Source organism: Musa acuminata, chromosome BXJ2-8, assembly GCF_036884655.1.
Source record: "Musa acuminata AAA Group cultivar baxijiao chromosome BXJ2-8, Cavendish_Baxijiao_AAA, whole genome shotgun sequence".
In the NCBI taxonomy this organism is placed as follows: Eukaryota; Viridiplantae; Streptophyta; class Magnoliopsida; order Zingiberales; family Musaceae; genus Musa; species Musa acuminata.
Window position 1 is genome coordinate 48,839,990 of NC_088345.1, and position 19,748 is coordinate 48,859,737.

A 19,748-nucleotide genomic window follows, 5' to 3' on the forward strand; every position below is an offset into this window, starting at 1 on the left:
AAGGGTGCAACAATGTATATTATATATTTTAAAAATCGATTGATCATCACGAGTATCGATCTAAGTCCTTTTTACAATCGATGAGCTTGAAGAGTTTAAAGTGATGGATAAGATATTTAATATCCTCTTGTTAGTTGAGAGTGCGTGAACTTTTTAATTTTATCATTTTATAGTGAAAGATTGATACGATTCTTTTTTTTTTCCTTCACGTTGAATAGTTATTCTACGTAAATATTATCTCATGATTTTTTAAATATTCTATCATTAATTTGATTAGCCTAAACTGTTAAAGTATTTATAATATTTTGATATTAAATTATATTTTATTTAATTAATATAAAAAAAATGATGTTTATCGGTTTTACACTCCAACAATAATAAGCCTAACCAATAAATAAATAAATAAAAGTAAAAATCAAATGTTTCGCAGTTTCCTCCCTTTTCTTCTGCTTCTGGTCTTCGGCATTATCAAGTCCATGGTCCATCCTCGCAAAAATCAACGGTTCAGTTTATTTTGACCAATGGATCTCGTGCCGACGGCTCAGATGCTTCGAACCATGAAAGAGGCGGAGGCGGAGGCGGAGGTGGAGGCAAGGGGAGGGCCACCGGTCGCCGCTGCTATTCTTTTTTTTTTTTTTTTTTCTTTCTTTCTTTCTTATTATTCTCTATTGCCGCTTTTGGTTCCTCCTCCTCCTCCTCCTCTTCGGCGGATCCATCCCCCTTGTAATGAGGGTGGGAGAGATCGAAGCCGGATCTGATCTCTCGAGTTCCTGCTGGAATTCGCCGCCGCCTCTCGGAACCAAGCTTCGGATCCAGCTCTTCTCTTCACATCCGTGAACCCGGAAGAACCTTAAAATCATCTTGCTCCAGCGGTTCCGAGGGCTTGCATTCGGCCCCCTTCTTCCGACTGCGTTCCCTGGTGGAGATCTCGAGTCGGTTCACTCTCGTTAGCACAGCTTGACGTAAGATTGGTCTTGTTTTTGTGTTTGTGTTTGTGTTGGCAATTATGGTTTCTGCTGCTCGATCTTGGTTCTGAATCGTATCCCGTAGGCTTCTGTTAGTTTGTTCGCCACTGTGTTTTTCTCCTTCAGAGTCTCCACGTCTCATCTTAGGGCTTCAGGGAGGAGTAGTAGTTTTCTAGATCAATCGCATCTAATAATGTCAGTTTCCTATTTCATTTCCACCAAGAATTATCGTTGTTGATGTGTCGAATCTTTCCACATTCAAGTCCTCAAGTGGCATCGGTATTTTAGATTCCGTGCATGCCATTCTTGTCGCCCAACTCCCGCAGCAAGAGCTTGATCTAAGTGCCTCCACTATTTTGGCACCATGTGGAAGCAGTTCCTGAGTAAATTACCTCACAAGTCTTTCCAATCCGATGCTTCTTTGGATCTCACTCATCTCCCGCCCGGCAACAACGGGACGGGTTCCGTGAACGGGAACTCAATCCATCGGACTAGCGGTGACAATGTGGTTTCCTCCCGATCTACCACTTTGAAGCGGACTGCTTCTGCTATCTTCCCATCGAGTGTTGTCACTAGCGCCGAACCTCTACTGTTATTCAAAGATGTCCCTAATGCGGAAAAGCAGAACCTTTTCATTAGTAAATTAAACTTCTGCTGCCTTGTCTTCGATTTCTCTGATCCAAGCAAGAACTCCGCTGAGAAGGATATGAAGCGGCAGGTGCTGTTAGATCTCATTGGTTATGTTGATGCTGGGACTTCTCGGTTCACTGAACCTGTCATTTCTGCTAGCTGTAAAATGATCGCCATTAACTTGTTTAGGGCCTTCCCTCCAAACACGCGATCCGGTAATGGTGGTGGGGAGGCTGAAGAGGAAGTGCCAGTGTACGATTCTGCTTGGACCCATCTGCAACTTGTCTATGATTTACTTCAAAAGTTTATAGAGTCCTCATACCTTGATAGTAAAATAGGAAAGAAATATATAGATCATTCATTTGTCATGAGACTGCTTGACCTCTTTGATTCCGATGATCCCAGAGAGAGGGATTGTTTGAAAACAATATTGCATAGGATCTATGGAAAATTTATGGTGCATCGCCCTTTCATCCGAAAAGCAGTGAGCAACATATTCTACCGTTTTGTGTTTGAGACAGACCGCCATAATGGGATTGTGGAGATTTTAGAAGTTTTTGGCAGTGTGATCAGTGGATTTGCACAGCCTCTTAAGGAGGAGCACAAATTATTGTTGTGGAGGGTCCTGATGCCTCTGCACAAACCAAAAACATTAGGCGTTTATCAACAACAGCTAACTTACTGTGTCACACAGTTCATAGAGAAAGAGCCTAAGCTGGCAAGTTCAGTAATTAAAGGGTTGTTGAGATATTGGCCAGTCACAAGTAGTCAAAAGGAAGTTATGTTTCTGAGTGAGTTGGAGGAAATCTTGGAGGCTACTAACACGGCAGAACTCCAAGGCTGTATGATCCCATTGTTTCGGAGGATTGGTTTCTGCATCAACAGCTCCCACTTCCAGGTAATAATGATTGTTTCTATCTAGGCCTCCTTTATTGTCCATGGAAGCCTTTTTGGGTTTGCTTCCTATTGCACAAGCTTAAAGTACAATTTTGAAAGCTTGATATTTTATCTGTAAGTTCTCATGTATTTTCTCTGCTCCAAAAGAATTTCTTAGGGTCCACTCCATCTTGTTAGGGTTAATAAATTAATTAATTAATCTTGTAGAATTTTGTTGAATTTCTGGCAGAGCATGCAATCTTCACTTATGGTTACCATATCGTTGATGACTATGATGATGATTATATTTTGTTGGGTCTTCCTTTTGTTTCTTGGCTAAAAAGAAGATATCATTGTGCTGTCTGGATATGTGCATGTTCATTCGGCTCATCATCTCTGAATCATGATGTGAACTTTCTGGGGTAATTTGAAAGATCTGTTGGTTTTTGGTTGACATTACAGTCTTGTGACTCTTGTCAGTCACCTTTTTTTTTTTTGCTTATTGTAGTAAAATTCTGCAAACAAGCGCCACCCCTTGCATGTTCCTCTGAATGCTCTTAGTTATGGATTAAGTCAAGCTTCTGATGCTCTGGCTAATTTGTATGTTCTTGAAACATGGAAGTTACATTTCAGTGGTGATGTATGTGGGGCTTCTAATGGCATACTGAAAGTTAATGGTGTTACACTCGCCATTTGATGATCAAGGACCAAAGATTATTGGGATTACTTGTTTTCTGTGTGGACCTTCTTTGATCACTGCTCAAGTGTGACACATAATCATGGATATGAGTTAGAACTATGAAACTAGTAGACCCATGTTCATTCAAGTTCCAAAAAGAAAGAGAATATTTTATGCGTCTAGCACTTTATATTCATTCTAAGAGAAATCATGTCAATCGCAGGCCCCATAGTCTTTTCTTTATTTTGGTTATAGGTTGGACTTGGTTCCTTTGCTCAATGGTGGGAAAATGATCCATGTTTTTGACCCCAAATAGTTGGGCAATAAAGCTTGTTGTCAGTTGTTGTTGTGTAGAGCAGTTTCAAGACTGGATTAAGACAAGACTGACAAGCACAATGCAGCAGTTACAATATTCAAAGAAATAGCACCAAATGTCTCTTTTTTTCCAGTAAGAGCAGAGATTTTCTCAAACTTTTTGTGTGTTTGTTCTATTAACTAAAATATGTGATTTGATTTTGTGTATTCAATCATATAGTGGTTAAGATCATTTTAGTTAGTTATTCGTCTGAAAATTCTTGGAAAGAACCTATATTTCACATCTAAAGGTTCAGCCGAAAGTAATTGCATATTCAATGTGAGATTTATATGAACAGGCACATGCATATTTTCACAGTTATCTTAAAGAGAAACATGATCTAGTACACGAGTTCATTACAAATGTGTGGTATGGGGGATCAATGTAAATAGGTATACCCTTGCAAGGAAAGAAATTATTTTGATGGCTTGAGCATTTGAAACGTAAGTTGTAAAAAGGCAACTCTACGATGAAATTGAGGTTTATATTTTCACATTTCTCTATATACCTAAATTTATGCAAATCCTAGTTTATAATTATTCCTTATCATTTCTTTTAGATCGTTGTGTCAGCTAGAGTTGTATCATGCCTTTTTTTCTTTGTTTCCCCCATTATCATGTTCTCCTTTTCTTGTTTGTTTTGCTTCGATATTTAATAGTATTCTCTTTAAGAATATGCTAACGCTATGTTGCAAAGCAGTTTCTAGTGGCCTCTATGATAAATCTGTATTATTAACAGAAAGGGTTCTTCAATGGTTTACTCAATCAAATATTTCCAGTTTGTTTTTCTTCTATGTGATTACCTAATTTGTATGTAGATTTGGATATAGATGAGCATAGTAATTTATTATTTCCATTTTTGTGGTTAGCAAACAATAAATAATGCACTATAATAATTGTTATTACCATTTGAATCGTGTGTAAGTTTTAAGTGCTGAGGCCTCATCAATGGGTGTTATCTTATTGCACATCAATGAGGAGTGATGTATATGTAGCTACCCTTTCTATCAGACAAAGTGGTTCTCGAATATGACTCTATTTGTCTTGATCTGATCCTGGCACTGAAATTCATTACTTTTCTTGCAGCGACCTTTATTCTTATTTTTATTTTTTTTCCATCGTCAATAATTTGAAGAGATGTTAAATGGTTTTCAGGTTGCAGAGAGGGCCCTGTTCTTGTGGAATAATAATCATGTGATTAATCTGATGGCACAAAACCGGCAAGCAATCATGCCTCTGGTTTTGCCAGCTTTAGAGAGGAACCTCCAGAGTCACTGGAATCAAACAGTTCTGAATTTAACACAATATGTGAAGAAAATGTTCTCTGAAATGGACGAAGAGCTAGTTTTGGCTTGCAAAAAGAAATTTGAGGAGAAGGAAAAGAAGCAAAAGACAATGGAGGAGAAACGGAGATTGATCTGGGAGCATATGGAGACTAGCACTGCCTTCCATCCGGTAACTAGAAACACAACAGTCCTGGTGGTACCTGTAATTGCTCCACCAATTGCTGCTGCTCTTACGTAGTTGAAGGATCGGAAATGGTTTGGGGAAAATGAGAAGGAATAGGTTGAAAGGTGTTCATTCTGCCCAAGTATTTTATCTCTCTCTCTCTCTCTCTCTCTCTCTCTCCTTGTGTCATCTCCTCTAATTACTGTGCTAGAAGTTGTTGCTGTGTGAAGGCAATGCTTGTGAGAGTAATCTCAAGCATTTTGGGCACATATGCTATTTATTATGAGCATGGGCCAATTTCCTTATCCCTCGCTTGCTCACTTATGGTTTTGTCTTATCACAGTTTTGGAAATATTTCTCAATGTTCTTTGCTAACCCATCAGCATGCGATGCATGCTTTTGTGGAACACTTTTGATGATAGGTGTAACACCTTTTTTTCAGTCAAAAACTAGACTGTTATATTACTATTAACTTGTGCCTGGGTATTTTTGATAATGTTTTGGTTTCAAACAAGTTAATGGGTTCTTATAATTGCTATGAGGGCTTATAATACCTGAGTTGAAGTGGAAAAAGAGCCAGCCAAACGCAGGGTTGCACATGAATGCCTGGCTCTTGCAAATAAATCACCTGCGCCAGTCCAATCCTCGTCTTTTCTTTCCAGAAACTGCATCAACCAATACAACAGTACGTGTTCTTTGAGCAACAACTGTAGCTCAGGCCAACCACAGCTCGGCAAATTTGACCTTGGATACACTCTCCAGCACCTCAAATGGAGTGATGTCCCCGACCACGACCACCTTCTTCTTTTCCAAGTCCACTTTGAAGGAGCTCACTCCTACAGAAACAGAGTTGATCGAGTGAGGCAGATCATGGTGATTCAGCGCTTCCTTTTTCTTCTCTTACATGATGCCGACTAAATTTCGCACCGTCATTGCCAGTGAAATTAGTACAGATATGAACCGAATGAAAGCTTGCTCAGACAACAACTACACGTTCAGACTTGGTCACCCAAACAGATCTCTCTATTTCTTGCCTCCCGATGGTTCATCGTCTCGATCTTCCATGAATTCATCCCCATCCTAACAATGGCCCCATGTGCTGTCATGCACTTCGAGGCAACGATTACGCCACAGGAGGACGGTGGGAAACGTCGCTCTTGCTTAATCGTTGCTTTGAATATTATCCATCCATGTCGGGATAAAGTAAATGCGAAGAGTTCTTTTAGCTGATGAAAAATCCCACCAGCCTCGGCATCAACAAGAATAGTAGGAGAAGGAATCTGAATGGTAGCACTAGTTCATTCCAGAAGAGACACAAATTCTAGATATGAGCTAAGGAGACTCGGAAAGAGCTAATGCTTCTTAGCATGCGATGATGGGAAGTCAGTCCCCGATGACAAGCCTGCTAATTTTTCGGAAGATTTATGCATATCGATGGAATTGCAGTCAGAGGCATAACTATAGACTAGCAAGTCGAGTAGAAATCATAAAGACGATATATGGTGTGACATGCTGGTGTGTATTTGAAGAGTTTTCGTCTCTGAACCATAGAAAAGACTGTGTTGAAAGGGTATTCGTTCGATCTGAGAACTGTATGTGCGGAGCAAGACACATTTTTTTTTTGCTTATTTTTCCTGACGTTAATGAACATAAACGATGAGCAAACTGCAAAATTCATCTATACCTTCCATCTTCGAGATGTGCTTTTCAATTTTTCTTGCGCAACCATTGCAGTGCATCGACACCTTCAGAACTACAGTCTGCAGAATTCACACATTATATGGATATAGCAATATGCCAGATTTCAGAACAACCGAGTTCAGCCATTAAACAACCCAAGGAAATCTCATTAGAATATGGAGGTAAGAATGCTTCAAGGACTACCTTGGGCTCCAGATGAAAAGCCAGTGTCTTGGCACCATCAAGAACATCTTTGATCTTTATCACCTGTTCCACATGGCTTTTTATGAGAGACTTCCTCTCGAGGCCATCCTCTTCTTCCTGTGTCTTCACGCAAACACATGAGTTCGGAGAGACTGCAAGAGAGAAACAATCCATTATTATCTTCCATCCTGATCTCTCCGTTCGGCCGGAGCTACAACCACCGCAACTCCCAAGGAGCTTGGAAGAACCAGCTGAAAATTTCCAAGCATCAACCATGCTGAATTCACTCGCTGCCGAGTAACCTTGGGAGAGCTGGACTTATAACGAAGCTAGCCAAGTGTAGCCTCGCTTGATCGATGTACCAAAACTTCAACATTAATCGTTAAATCAGACTGGTCCAGTTACCCAGAAGATAGATTTGGTTACCTCTGGTTGGTCATCGCCAGTTGACCAGCTCAGTGCGACAGGACGTTGAAGTCAAGATTTTGGTCGACAGAAGTCAAGTGGTTGCAACCCCCATGTGACCAATGCCTGAAAGGACGACCGGCAGACCGAGAAAAATAGACAAGCTTTTACCCGAAGTGATGTGGGAAACTCTTGTCGAAATACTTATTTATAGGTGAGTTAGATGAGGATGGATGCTTAAGGTGGGAAAACCAAGGTCAGAGTAGCTCATGTCATATGGTACGTTCTCGTAGGAATGATTGCATGCGAGCTTTGACTTGCCGCATCAGTAAAAATTGTTCTGACAGACCATATGTCACTCCGGATTGACGAGAACCATCGTTAAGCAGATGCACTGCAGGCCTGCGTAGCCTGATGATGGGTTGCTTCATGTCCGCAATGCTGCTAAGCCTGTTTGTTGTCCTCTCCTGCTCGGGTCTCTCGCCGGCTCCCGCATTGCGTATCTGAAACTATTACTGCATTCATCATAGATGCGCATAGTACGTTGAATGGTCCAGGGTTCTTCGACTTTCCGTGTCACCATAGCTCAAACATGAGACCTGCAGCAGGCATTGAGAGGAATCATTGGTTGATAAGGGCCGTCAGTATACGCGGAATTAGCAGACCAACAAAAAGGCCCGGCACTCGAGATGACTTGTAATTTTCGGAGTGAATAGCAGAGCTTGATATATTGGCATGCTTAACAGCCACAATGTTCTCCGGATCAGATGCGGACGAAGTATAAATGCCTGCATGCAAGTGTAGATAGTTATCAACAGGGAAATCCTACCATCAGGCATCAGGAGAGAGAGAGAGAGAGATGGACGTGGAAAGAAGTGTACACCCTGCATGCAGCATCTGTTCCTTGGTTTCCGTTCTTGGCCCGAGAAGACCTGATGGTAAGGCCGAACAAGGCCGCCACTAGTTCGGAAACATTTGCTACCCCTCTTCGAGGATGGTCGTGATGAGTCGTGACCGGGTATTAACACTTAGCAATACAAGGAGAATACTGTTTGATTTCTAATCGTTAATGGCGTTGCTGGGGCGGCTCGCGAACATCGATCACATGCAGCCGGACAAAAACCCAAGTCGAGGTCATGATTGTGTGTGGTGGTGGGGGGAAAAATTCTTGAAGGAACGAATAGTAAGAGGTAATCATTTTCGAACGGGGAGAACCTCTTCCGGTGGACTTAACTATAGGAAGAGGGAATCATTTTCCGAAAAACAGAGCAGGAAGAAACCGAGGTAAGCACAATTAAGTTTGAGATAGATGGTAGGCAGGAGTGATCATAGAGAAAGCAACGCGCAAGAGAAAGGAAATGTATCTATCTAGCACGCCGCAATTTCCTTGAAACACCGCTGCAGAAGAAGAGCCAGCCTATGCTATGCGCATTAGCCGCAGGGTGACGGAGAATGGAAATGTATCGATCATGTTTCTTGTACTCGATCAACAAACATCTCTCCAGCGCAGATGTTCTGTGCAGCAACAGCGCAGATTGACAGGTAGGGGGATACATGATAAACAAGCGGATCGAGTATACTTTTGATGATGTAGCAACTCTTACGGGTCATGCATCTGCCGACAGAATCAGATTGCCAATTATGACAGCGGATGGTCAGGAGCTCCACTTCCGATTCGGGAAAACAGGAACGTGGCGATAAACTTAACTGCGCTGGTGGCATATGGGTAAATTCAGGGCGTTCTCAAGAACAAATGCGGGGGCGTGAACGCAGCTTGGGCCGCCAAAGGTGGCGATGAACTTAAATGCGCTGGTGGCGTATGTGTAAATTCAGGGCGTTCTCAAGGACAAATGCGGGGGCGTGAACGCAGCTTGGGCCGCCAAAGGTGGCGATAAACTTAAATGCGCTGGTGGCGTATGTGTAAATTCAGGGCGTTCTCAAGGACAAATGCGGGGGGCGTGAACGCAGCTTGGGCCGCCAAAGGCGCCCGTCGCCCACCTGCGAAACATTTTGCTCCAATCCAGAGAGACCGAAGGGAAGACCGTCTTCCTCCCTTTCAAATGACATCCGAAGCGGAGGTCAACGAGGATTCTTGCGATCCTCTCTCTCTTCTTCCTTTTTTCCTTCTCGGTTACTATTACTATTACTGTTATTATTATTATCATCGATTAACTATATATCCATCTTCAGCAGCAGCAGCGGCAGCAGTAGCAGCAACCCCATCTGAAGGGAAGCAGAAGCAACAAAAAATCCCCGAATCTGGACAGATCGATCGATGCGGCTGATTCTCCGTCATCCGTGCCCCCTCTCCCCGTTCCAATTCTTTCGCCATATTCTAGTAGCTGCTGCTCTCGCGAGAGTCCAAGTTTCTTCTCTATCCTAAGCCCTAATCGAGAGCAAAAAAAAAGGATAAAGTGACGACAAAAAAGGTTTCTTTGCTGCTCACACTTTGACCTTTCTTGCTTTCTTTCTGTGCCTCCCTTTTCCGTCTCGCTAGGCTGCAGATCTTGAGGAGTCTTAGCATAGCCCCTCAGTTTCTTTGGGCTGCTCTTTCTTTCCGTTACTTGACTATACCTCTTCTTGGACTTGGGTCGCTTCTAGTGGGAGCAAGGAAAAGGGGGATTCCGATGGCGAGTCGGGTGAGGGAGGATGAGAAGAACGAAAGGATCATCCGCGGGCTCCTGAAGCTTCCTGCAAATCGGAGATGCATCAACTGCAATAGTCTGGTATTACTTCTTATCAGTATCTCTTTTTCATTATTTCTTCCGTCACCCCAACTACCCTAGCCAGATCTCAACTTCTCCTCCTTTTTCATGTCGTTGAATTAGGTTAATTCTGCCGATTTAACATACTATATGTAGATATATCTAAAATTTAGTTGTTCTGGTTCCTTCAGCATTTGTTGGCGACCCTTTCTCGTTTTACTTGTAGGTTCAGTAACGCATGGGGCATCAACCAGACATACAGAGAGATTGAAAAAAAACACGAAAAAGATATAGGTTCCAAATGATACTTTGTAAAACTATAGCCTCCTTGAGAACTTTTTGGAGTGAGAGACACATGACACACTAAATTCCGTAAAAAATTAAATTCTATGCCAGCTATATTTCTCTTTTCCGCCTTGAGTAGCATCACTCAAATTGACAGATGTACCTTGATTTTCTTTATCTTTTTTTATAGTTTACCAGATGGGCGTCTCATGTGCTTTGCTTGCCACCTCCCCCTTTTATCTGCTTGGGAACTTTTGTATTCGGCTGGAACAGAGAGGAGAAACTAAAATTCTAGTACATGACTGGTCACAAATGAAACTTTTAACAGGAACGATTCTAGTACTAAAATTCTATCTGATCATTACATTTTCTTTGACTCTAGTGACACATGTGACAACTTTGTTTGTTTTACTTATTCTATATTTACTTTATGTTAGTCTTCTTTCACAGTTTTCAGTTGTATTCAGCTGGAACAGAGAGGAGAAACTCCATTTCCACGTGACAAATTTGTTTGTTTTACTTATTTTATGTTTACTTTATGTTAGTCTTTTGCCACACCATCTTGTTTCAAAGTAATATACTCCATTTCCATGAGTATTTTTGATGTATGCTTATCTATATAAAAATCGCTCCATAACCGTCTTAAAGTAATCTATATGATTCTGGAGGTTCTTCTTGTTGTCCTGCAATATATTTTGGCCTTCTTCATGGATGCTATTTTTTTGTTCTTATAATACAAACATTCATGTGTGGCAAGTGTATCGACCAAGTACTTCATCCTGTGCTTCTCTTTTCGAGGGAAATAATAAAAGATGGGGATGAGAGTGCGTGGGGTGATTTAGTCCTTTTTCATAAATGAAAAATGTATCTCGTATCTCTTCAAAATGTGTCGTGTGTCACAAATGTCCCTAGGGACTTTTAATCATATAGTGATGGCTGGTGTTTGAATATGGTCATAGTAATTTGCGTAACAGAACAACTACATGAAGAATGACTGAATATTGCAGATTACCAAGACTAGTTTGTTGTTGCTTTGTGACTTCTTTATCATCTAGCTCATACACCTTTAAGTTGCATTGCTTAGAGTTGGGATTTTAAGTGAGATGACCTTTGTTATGGAAGATGGCCTATGTTAATTTACTTCTCATCGACAGGGGCCTCAATATGTATGCACAAATTTCTGGACATTCATATGTACAAATTGTAGCGGAATACAGTAAGTGTTTCTTGTCAACTCCTTTTAGTTATTTTTTATTTTGTTGGTCACTGGTTCTCTTTCTTGATTGGCATGCACCTATCTATGATCATGAAGATTATTAAAAATATATATGTTTGATAATGAGTCTTTTGCCGAATATCTTGGATGACATACTATTCTTCATTGCTTCTCTGCTGACCTCACAACTATATTTTTCAGTCGAGAGTTCACACACCGCGTAAAGTCTATATCCATGGCCAAATTTACTTCACAGGAAGTTTCTGCTCTTCAAGAAGGAGGGAATGAGGTTGGAGAGCTGCCCATCCAAGCACTTCTTTAATCTGATGCCTCTTCAAAAAATAGTTCTTTCTGACTTTTCCTGTGATATCTTTTAACTTTGTCCTTTATATGCAGCGTGCTAAAGAAATTTATTTCAAAGAGTGGGACCCACAGCATCATTCCTTTCCTGATAACAGGTTTACTGCTGATTCTAGTGTTTTCTTTTTTGTACCTGTCTAGGTTGTAAACTTATTCAACATTTGGTTTCAGTAATATTGACAGACTTAGAGAATTCATTAAGCATGTCTATGTGGACCGGAGATATGCAGGGGAAAGAAGTTTTGACAGACCTCCAAGAGTGAAGGTGATAATTTAGTGTTCTGGAAGATCTTAAAATATTTGCTACATTTATCATCTTGAATATAGTGTGATTCTGACATTGTTGGTTTTTGTGATACTTATTTTGTGGTACCTAGGCATATGATATCCCTTACCATATCTGCTTGTGACAAATTCTACTAATTTGTAGGGTGATATTGAAGATTCTTATTTAAATAGGGGTTCCAAAAGCCCACCATATGATGATACAAATGGGCGAAGTTATGGTGAACGACCTGGTTCTGCAAGTCCTGCATACAACTACAGAACAAGCCCTGGTCGCTTTGACAGAGATGATAAATCTGTACACAGAAATCAAGAGCGCAATATTGTGGACCAGCAGTTTCCTGATGGTCCAAAGATTGAGGAGAGGTCACAAAACCAACAGAAAGATGTTGATGCATCTAAATCTCCTGTGGTACAACCTGTTGGAGGAGTCATCAATGTTCCACCTGCTCCAATTGGTGACCCTGCAAAACCAAGTGGACTTCAATTCCCTCGTACTTCTGCACCTATACAGGTGAAATTTATAGTGTCTAATAATACAGTATTTCTGGCACATTCATGTGCTTTTTATGTAAATTAATCTTGTCTGCATGTGTATGCACCTATGCACTTTCCTTCTGGTGGAAATTAGTGTCTTAGTCTTATCATTAATATGGTGATGCTATGCGCACTTGCTTAAACTCGTCATACCAGATATGAACCATCATATTCTCAAATTTCAAATATTTACCCAAACTTGTGCTTGATTCAAGATCAAAGTGATTGCCTCTTTGTCCTGTTTTGGATGTTTGTTTTATATTGATATTATTGGTTGCAGTTGTTTTATTGCTTGTAATAAAAAAAACAACTGCAATATTTGAGGAGTATATCCATTGAGAATGTAGACCTCCAGAAGAACCTCCAGGATTTTAGTGGTAAATCACTCAATTCTTCATGCACATTGGATGTGGAACTAAACTAGGATGACACAGTCACTTAGTTCATCTAAGATAGGTTTGTTTTGTTGTTAATTTTATATAACCATATATTAAGCAAATATTATACATTTTACTGCTTTTGATCCATTTTGGCAATGTCTTTGTGTAATCTTCTTCAGTAGATTATCCATTTACCTCTCATGTAATCCTTTACTAGTTATATGTAAATTATGTTGTACTAGAACCTAGAAAATCTCATTATTCTACTTAAAAAGCTATTCACAATAAATTCATAATCAGGAATTGAATCATACCTGAAATATGCACTTTTGCTTGGATTTGTGTCTGGTATATGATGATATCTTGGTAAGCATTATTGAGATGTCATGAAACCCACTGATCTGTAAGCATGAGACTCAAAAAGGATATGGATATTATACATGGGTGTCATCCAAGAGATGGAAATGTAGTTTGCTTGAGTCATACTTCTTGACCGATCTCCAATTTATCCACCTGTGGGACCTGTTTTTGCAGGGTTACTACAATTTGAAATTACTTATTTTGCATGGTTACTGCAAGTTGAAATAAACTTCTTTCCTTGGATTGTAACTTCTGCTTTAATCTTGAGCATGAATTTCTTATTTTGAAATTATTTCTTTTGCATGGTTACTGCAAGTTGAAATAAACTTCTTTCCTGGATTGTAACTTCTCCTGCTTGAATCTTGAGCATGAGTTTCTTATAGGAAACTGTTAAGGCTAGATACTTATTGTTAGGGTATATTTCAGAATGTGGCATCTTCAAGTAGCAGAGGATCCAGTATTGGGAATTCAGTTGAGCTGAAATTGGTAAGCTCTGGAAGTTTGATTGATTTTGATGCAGATCCTGTTCCTCCTGTTGCTGGAGCTGTTAATCAATCCGTACCCCAACAAACTGCCTCTTTGCCTGCTGAAAGTGGTGGTTGGGCATCTTTTGATGACTCTTCCCAATTGAAGGTGACCCAGGTGAGACCAGCTGTAAGCACACTGGAATCTGTGCTATCCCAGTTGTCAGTTCCGCAGACTGCTTCTGCTGCTAGGACTCCAAGCTTATCTGTTGCTGGGATCAATTTGTTTTCCAACCAGACTAGTTCTGGGCAATGGCCAACCATGCAGCAGCACCAGCTTTCTCCACTCCAAGCTCATAACGTTCAGTCAAGTAATCTACCATTCAGCACACCTGTTATTGGGGCTCCAAGCAACCAGGTATTTTTATTTGTCAATATTTTAACCTGGTTAGATTATTTAGTAAATAACTGATTAGGTTTTGTACACAATTCACTTCAGGTTGCACCAAATTCACATGGAACCACAGCTACTCTAACTGGTCAATCATCTCAAGTAGTGTACAAACCACTTCATGAACACACCGCTGGAGTTTCACCAGAGTCTTCTTTTTCAGAGGCAAAGCCTAGTGGAAGAAGAGAACTTCCTGCGGTAATCATTTGAATACAGGGTCTTGTAATGATTCACATGCTTGAAGCAGTGGGAATTCTTCATGACTATCAACTCAATTGCAGGATCTTTTTACCATGACTTATCCATCAACATTGGCTCCATTCTCTTATTATCAGACATCTCAGCGTTATATGGGCTATGGTACACAATATCCAACTGCAGTTGTATGTGCTACTGCTTCTCATCTTTTAATGGGAAACTTTCTGCAATGTCATAATTTTTATGATGACTTGCAACCTTTTCCACTGCAGGCTCTGCCAGCTTATTCTCATTCTTTGACATCATCAAACCCATTTGCTTTTGTTGATGAACCAAAGTTAGTCCATGCTTCCACGGTATGTTGACTATAGTGATGATTATAATATGTTTTGGAGTCTTTTTTTAACAAATTTATCTTTTTGGGATTCTGTAATGATCCACTGCATAAATAGTGGGTATTCTCTATTTGATTCTTTAATAGTTTGATGAGCAAAATGAATCTTCCACATTGTATACACTTGAACACCTTAATTTTTCTAAACTTTGTACTGCATGACAGAGAATCTAAACATTTTTTTATCAAGGATATGTGGGTACCACTGGTTGTCCTATGTGCATGTGGGAGCCAACCTATTTCAGTACCAAATCCAATTGGGTTGTAAGGTCGACATATGTCACGAAACGAGTGTATGGATAGGTCCGACGAATGCCCCTCTGATACTTAGGTTAAATGTGTGGAGAAAATAGGGCTTTTGAAAGAGAAGTTATTTTCGTACCTGAAGCCCTTTTAAAGATGGGTCAAATAAGCATCAGAATTTCATGGGAAGTTATTTCATGAGAGTGGTTTCGTGGAGTTTGGCGGACATTTCTCAGACTTGAGGAGTCACTTAAATGTCATGGTGGAGTCTCTGATATGAGTGTTGGGATGGTGAAGATGTAAACTTCCCATATCATCTGCCCCATTGTGCTCCGATACACGTAGAGTGTCAGGGCACAATGTTTTGGTGAAATAAATTGCCGGGTGATTTCCATTTCGTTGGGTGGTCGAGGTGCTTCTAAATTCAACTTGACCACGCCATATGGTTGGGATGCTCCTCTGACTTGGCATGTCAATGTCATAGACCCAGGATGCTTCATGATCTGAATCAACCATGTCATGCATTTGGGATGCTCCATGGCTGGATTTAATCAAGTCAATTTCAGTCATGGAGTTGAGATGTTACATGGATGGAATCAGTCGCATCAGGGATTCGAGACGTTTTATGTCTAGATTCGGTCACGTTTAGGTATTTGGGATGCTTCATGGCTGGGTTTTGCAGGGATCCAGCCGAATCCACTCATATCCGCACTCCAACCTTGCAACCGAATTGGGTACTGAACCAGGTTGGCTCCCTGACATGCATAAGACAACTAAAAACAACACTAACCTCAGGCTATCTTAGATTTCAGAATTGGGCAGTGAGGACAGCCCAATCTGATCAGTTTAATGTCTGATCTTGGCTGAACTAAACAATTTCAGTTTCTGAATGTGTTTAACTGAAGTAATAGGATAGTATGGCCTGTCAACTGAGAAATCCAGGTACCAAATTGCCATATTTTGTCAGAGAAATGCTTGCTTCAATAAGATTGCAACTATATCATAAATTGTTCGTCTTTCCTTGTTTATTCCAATCAACTCTATTCTGAACATAAATTAGTCCTTTTTGAATTCTGAAGTGGACGATATGTGAGCTTGGGAAGAAAAGGGATAAAGGTCATGCTAACAGCTTTCTTTCGTGTTAAACACAATAAGTTCTTGAACAACCCCTAAACTACAATGACAACAACAACAAAGTCATAAAGTCTCAACTACTTGAAATCAGCTACGTTGATCTTTTGCCATCATTAAGATTTATAAAGAGTCATATATTTAGTAAAGAGTATTTAAAATTTTATTTATATTTTTTATTAAAATTTGTTAGGCCTTCTTCTGTTCTCTTCGCATGCCACTAATAGTAATCATATCTTTTGCCACCTCTCTTTTGTCTGTTTGTTAATGCATCTGCTTAATTCTTGTTGTACTCTGTTACTGAATTCTTGAATCAAGTTCTTAACACCATTATTGACATTGATTTTTCATCATTCTCCCAACATGTTCTGTGCCGTTTTATTAATGTGTCTGCCTCCTCTTGTAATATCACTAATTTTTTGCAATTGATTTCTTGAGCATGTGGAGTGAACTGGAGTGATGCTATGATGGGAAACACTTGCTTGTTATGTACTATTCTTAAGTTACTAGGAATAGTCAGGGCATCTGCAATGGCCACCAGATCATAATGTAACTAAATTTCACAAATTACTTTTTTGTTGTGATAATTGTGTGCGTGGTGCTTGAATCATGCAAGCACAGACTTGTCGACTTTGTATACAATGTTATCAGATGGATGAGTTGTATTCTTTCATCAGATTATATTACTTCCAACTATATCCTCACATATAATGTTAGACATCGTGTTCACGTAACAGTTAGTAATTTTGGTGGGGAACTTCATTATTCGTAAGCATAATAACATAATTATGCCCTAAAACAACTCGTGTGGTGGATGATTCAAGTCTCTTCTGAGTTTATGTTACTTTGACTGCCAACTTTTCAAGAAAGGACTAAGGTCTGCAGCTGCTCACTTATTCTTTGTTCCTTTTGTTATCATTCCTTCTTTCCGTTTAGTTCCCAAATTTGGCACCGCTGCAAGGAGCATTACCAAATGTGGATGGTCATTCATCCATACTGCATACATCCAGCTTACCCACCCAACAATGGTTACCCCAACAGCAAATTCTGTCAGCTGTGCCTCAAAGTAAAATAATAAATCTTTTAATTTGTGTTTTCTGGCATGTTATCATAATTGACTAATAATTCATTGATGCCAATGGTTGAATTCAATCTTCAGGTCCGTATATGGTACAGCAAGGTGCAAGTCCTATACGCCAGTCACCAACTATAGCTATGTTTCCTGTGACGTAAGTCTCTTGGAGTTAATTTGCTTTTTTCTGTGTATTTATTTTCTTCAACAATCAATCTGAACCTACTTAGAGTATTCATAGATCAGGAAGTCGTAAATGATTTAGAAGCAATAGATTTGGTGCAGTGGTCAGTCTGTCAAAAGTGCAATGCGTATTATTTGTTTCATTTGCAATATCTATGCAGTATGTTATAAGCTTGATTAAATGTTAGAAATCTGTGTTTCACTTATGGGGATGTTAAAGTTGTATTATGTCATGCTCATGGGTTCTTGTGATTTCTTTTTTATGGCTCCTTTACCTGTTCTTAGATTCCATTTTAATCAAAAATCTGGTGAAATACTGGATTATAACATTCCACATTAATTGGATACATATCACAAGTTTGTACCTGAACACTATATGATAAGACTTCTTTTACTGGTAATTTTGTTCTTTTGAATTACGCCACAAATTACAAGCGGCTAAGTTTTGGTTATATGGCTGCAGGCATCAAGCAATCAGAGGTTTTAGCATGGAAGGAGCTTCTTTTAATTTACCAGGGAGCGATCAGCATTTAGCAACCAGAAACTACCAACCACAACCCCCAAGTACATTTGCTCCTCCTGGAGGAAATCCTTTCGGATAAACATTGCATCGATACGGCTCTGGTTCATGCCTTGGATCTCTCCATGCATTGCCTGGTAGGCGTTAAGATTGAAAAGTCTGAGCTAGCTTATCTGATTAGGAGAGCCAAAGGGTTGGTGCAGTGAAGAATATCTCAAGTTGAATTTTAATGGCAGTAGCGAGAAGATGTGCTGTAATAATAGCATTAGAGAGGTAGAACTTCTCTTGATGAGAAGGTTCTGGCAAATGTCTTTTCTTTTTTTATTTTTATTTTTTGCTGCTTTTCATACATATACTGAAGCGTGGCTTGATGTGCCAATTGTACGTGTTTGTATGCTTGTCCAGGTTTCCTAGATGCGCGAAGCACTTGTTTGAGCTCTTTAATCGTGCTGAGGATTGTTTCAGCTTGGAGCTGTAGTACTTTCCTGAAACTAGTAGGTGATCTTTTAAGTTATTTTTCCTTGGGGACCATGATGGATGATTGTAATTTGTATCATCTAGCTGCCGACTGTTTGTCATCAATCGCAGATAAGACTGAGGTAGCATCGAACCGATGCTGATGTGGGTATGACACTTGGTCGATATGTTGGGAGGACGTTGAATCGGATAAGATGTCATGGATCTGTTATGAGGACATTGGTCGATATGTTTACGTGTTAAGTTTTTTTATCATATATTTTTTATTGTGTTTCAGTATGCGGAAGATGTCAGAACACAATAACCATTTTGATCTGTTTCGAGATCAATGCTGCTTCTAGCCTCACCCAACTATGTTGAAGATAATCTTGGTTTGTGGTTGGGTATGTTTTATGGTTGGATTCGATTGTATAGAAAACAAATCATTGTTAGATTTCATCGTCAAGGATGAAGGATATACTTCATGGTAAAATTCAATTGCATAAGAATAAAAGGAAGTTTCACATCAGTGTAGGAGTAGGAATGTTTTATGGTTGGATTCGATTGTGTTGAAGGCAAGGCAAATCGTGGTTAGATTTTATCGTCAAGGATGAAGGATACTTGATAGTAAGATTCAATTGCACAATAATAAAAGGAAGCTTCATAATCAAAGTCGACTGCATTAGCCGAGATAGATGTTGATCCACTCGTGTGATTGGAGTTAGTATGCATAACCACTTTTAGTGTGTCTTGGTTATGGTGCCTGGATGTGAATCAATTCTCGACAATCTGAGATCATTGTTTAACTATCGATTTTTCCCTAGTCAATCAAGTAAGTAGTTCGACCTCAACATCCAGTTGAACCCTTAAAAATTTAAGGAAATTATGGGCATGTCGCCCCATTAGTTGATCCATCGAGCAAAGAGAGGGTTTGAGTGACAAAGTCATTGGTTGATCAACAACCCCTAAGAAAAGGATAATTTTTTAGTTTTCATTGTCTTTATGCTTACTAATAATTTTGGCATTGTCGAACCTTTAAAATTTGAGCATTCACTAATCTCTCTAAACCCTTTTCCAAAATGTCTTCTACTTTATTATTTTTTTCTAGAAATTAGATTGATTATCAATTATTTTGCCTCTCTTAACCTTTACTATCCACTCTTCTTCCTCAAAAAGATTAAAAGTAATTATTGCGAGGGAGGATGTCCCTTCGTGATGATTCCTTCGAATAGTGAAGCGCTATAGTTCATGATAAGCTCCTTTTTT

The 19,748-nt window shown here is 39.7% G+C and overlaps 3 protein-coding genes across 8 annotated transcripts; 2 read left to right on the top strand and 1 right to left on the bottom strand.

Moving 5' to 3' along the window:
• Nucleotides 1-599: 599 nt before the first annotated feature.
• LOC135619915 (serine/threonine protein phosphatase 2A 57 kDa regulatory subunit B' kappa isoform-like) lies at nt 600-5,425 on the top strand. Its single transcript, XM_065122387.1, has 2 exons — nt 600-2,493; nt 4,660-5,425. The coding sequence occupies exons 1-2, from the start codon at nt 1,330-1,332 to the stop codon at nt 5,026-5,028; spliced, it is 1,533 nt and encodes a 510-aa protein (XP_064978459.1). The 5' UTR covers nt 600-1,329; the 3' UTR covers nt 5,029-5,425.
• LOC135619916 (heavy metal-associated isoprenylated plant protein 35-like) lies at nt 5,424-7,174 on the bottom strand. Its single transcript, XM_065122388.1, has 3 exons — nt 6,838-7,174; nt 6,638-6,713; nt 5,424-5,789 (listed from the first exon to the last, which is right to left on the bottom strand). Exons 1-3 carry the CDS (start codon nt 7,111-7,113, stop codon nt 5,668-5,670), a joined length of 474 nt encoding a protein of 157 aa, XP_064978460.1. The 5' UTR covers nt 7,114-7,174; the 3' UTR covers nt 5,424-5,667.
• Nucleotides 7,175-9,184: 2,010 nt separating this feature from the next.
• On the top strand, nt 9,185-18,540 carry LOC103996212 (probable ADP-ribosylation factor GTPase-activating protein AGD14). 6 transcript variants are annotated; one of them, XR_010489538.1, is made up of 16 exons: nt 9,185-9,320; nt 9,433-9,671; nt 9,844-9,968; nt 11,387-11,448; nt 11,650-11,737; nt 11,845-11,906; nt 11,980-12,073; nt 12,239-12,607; nt 13,797-14,252; nt 14,334-14,483; nt 14,567-14,668; nt 14,756-14,839; nt 17,188-17,317; nt 17,411-17,480; nt 17,970-18,299; nt 18,432-18,540. XR_010489538.1 is itself a non-coding variant. In XM_065122392.1 (16 exons), the coding sequence occupies exons 3-16, from the start codon at nt 9,870-9,872 to the stop codon at nt 18,106-18,108; spliced, it is 1,785 nt and encodes a 594-aa protein (XP_064978464.1). In that variant the 5' UTR covers nt 9,185-9,320; nt 9,433-9,671; nt 9,844-9,869; the 3' UTR covers nt 18,109-18,540. The 6 variants fall into 6 exon arrangements, 5 of the variants coding, with proteins under 5 accessions (XP_064978464.1, XP_018686278.2, XP_064978465.1 ...); XM_065122392.1 differs by having other exon boundaries at nt 13,797-14,012; nt 14,133-14,252; nt 17,970-18,540; XM_018830733.2 differs by having other exon boundaries at nt 17,970-18,540.
• Nucleotides 18,541-19,748: the final 1,208 nt, after the last annotated feature.

Coding starts and splice junctions, on each gene's coding strand:
- LOC103996212 (XM_018830733.2), top strand. CDS start 9,870: ATGGCGAGTCGGGTGAGGGAGGATGAGAAGAACGAAAGGATCATCCGC. Junction 12,074..12,238: donor ACAGACCTCCAAGAGTGAAG/GTGATAATTTAG, acceptor ACTAATTTGTAG/GGTGATATTGAAGATTCTTA. Junction 14,669..14,755: donor CACAATATCCAACTGCAGTT/GTATGTGCTACT, acceptor TTTCCACTGCAG/GCTCTGCCAGCTTATTCTCA.
- LOC135619915 (XM_065122387.1), top strand. CDS start 1,330: ATGTGGAAGCAGTTCCTGAGTAAATTACCTCACAAGTCTTTCCAATCC. Junction 2,494..4,659: donor TCAACAGCTCCCACTTCCAG/GTAATAATGATT, acceptor AATGGTTTTCAG/GTTGCAGAGAGGGCCCTGTT.
- LOC135619916 (XM_065122388.1), bottom strand. CDS start 7,113: ATGGTTGATGCTTGGAAATTTTCAGCTGGTTCTTCCAAGCTCCTTGGG. Junction 6,714..6,837: donor CTTTTCATCTGGAGCCCAAG/GTAGTCCTTGAA, acceptor TGAATTCTGCAG/ACTGTAGTTCTGAAGGTGTC. Junction 5,790..6,637: donor GCACATCTCGAAGATGGAAG/GTATAGATGAAT, acceptor CTGTTTCTGTAG/GAGTGAGCTCCTTCAAAGTG.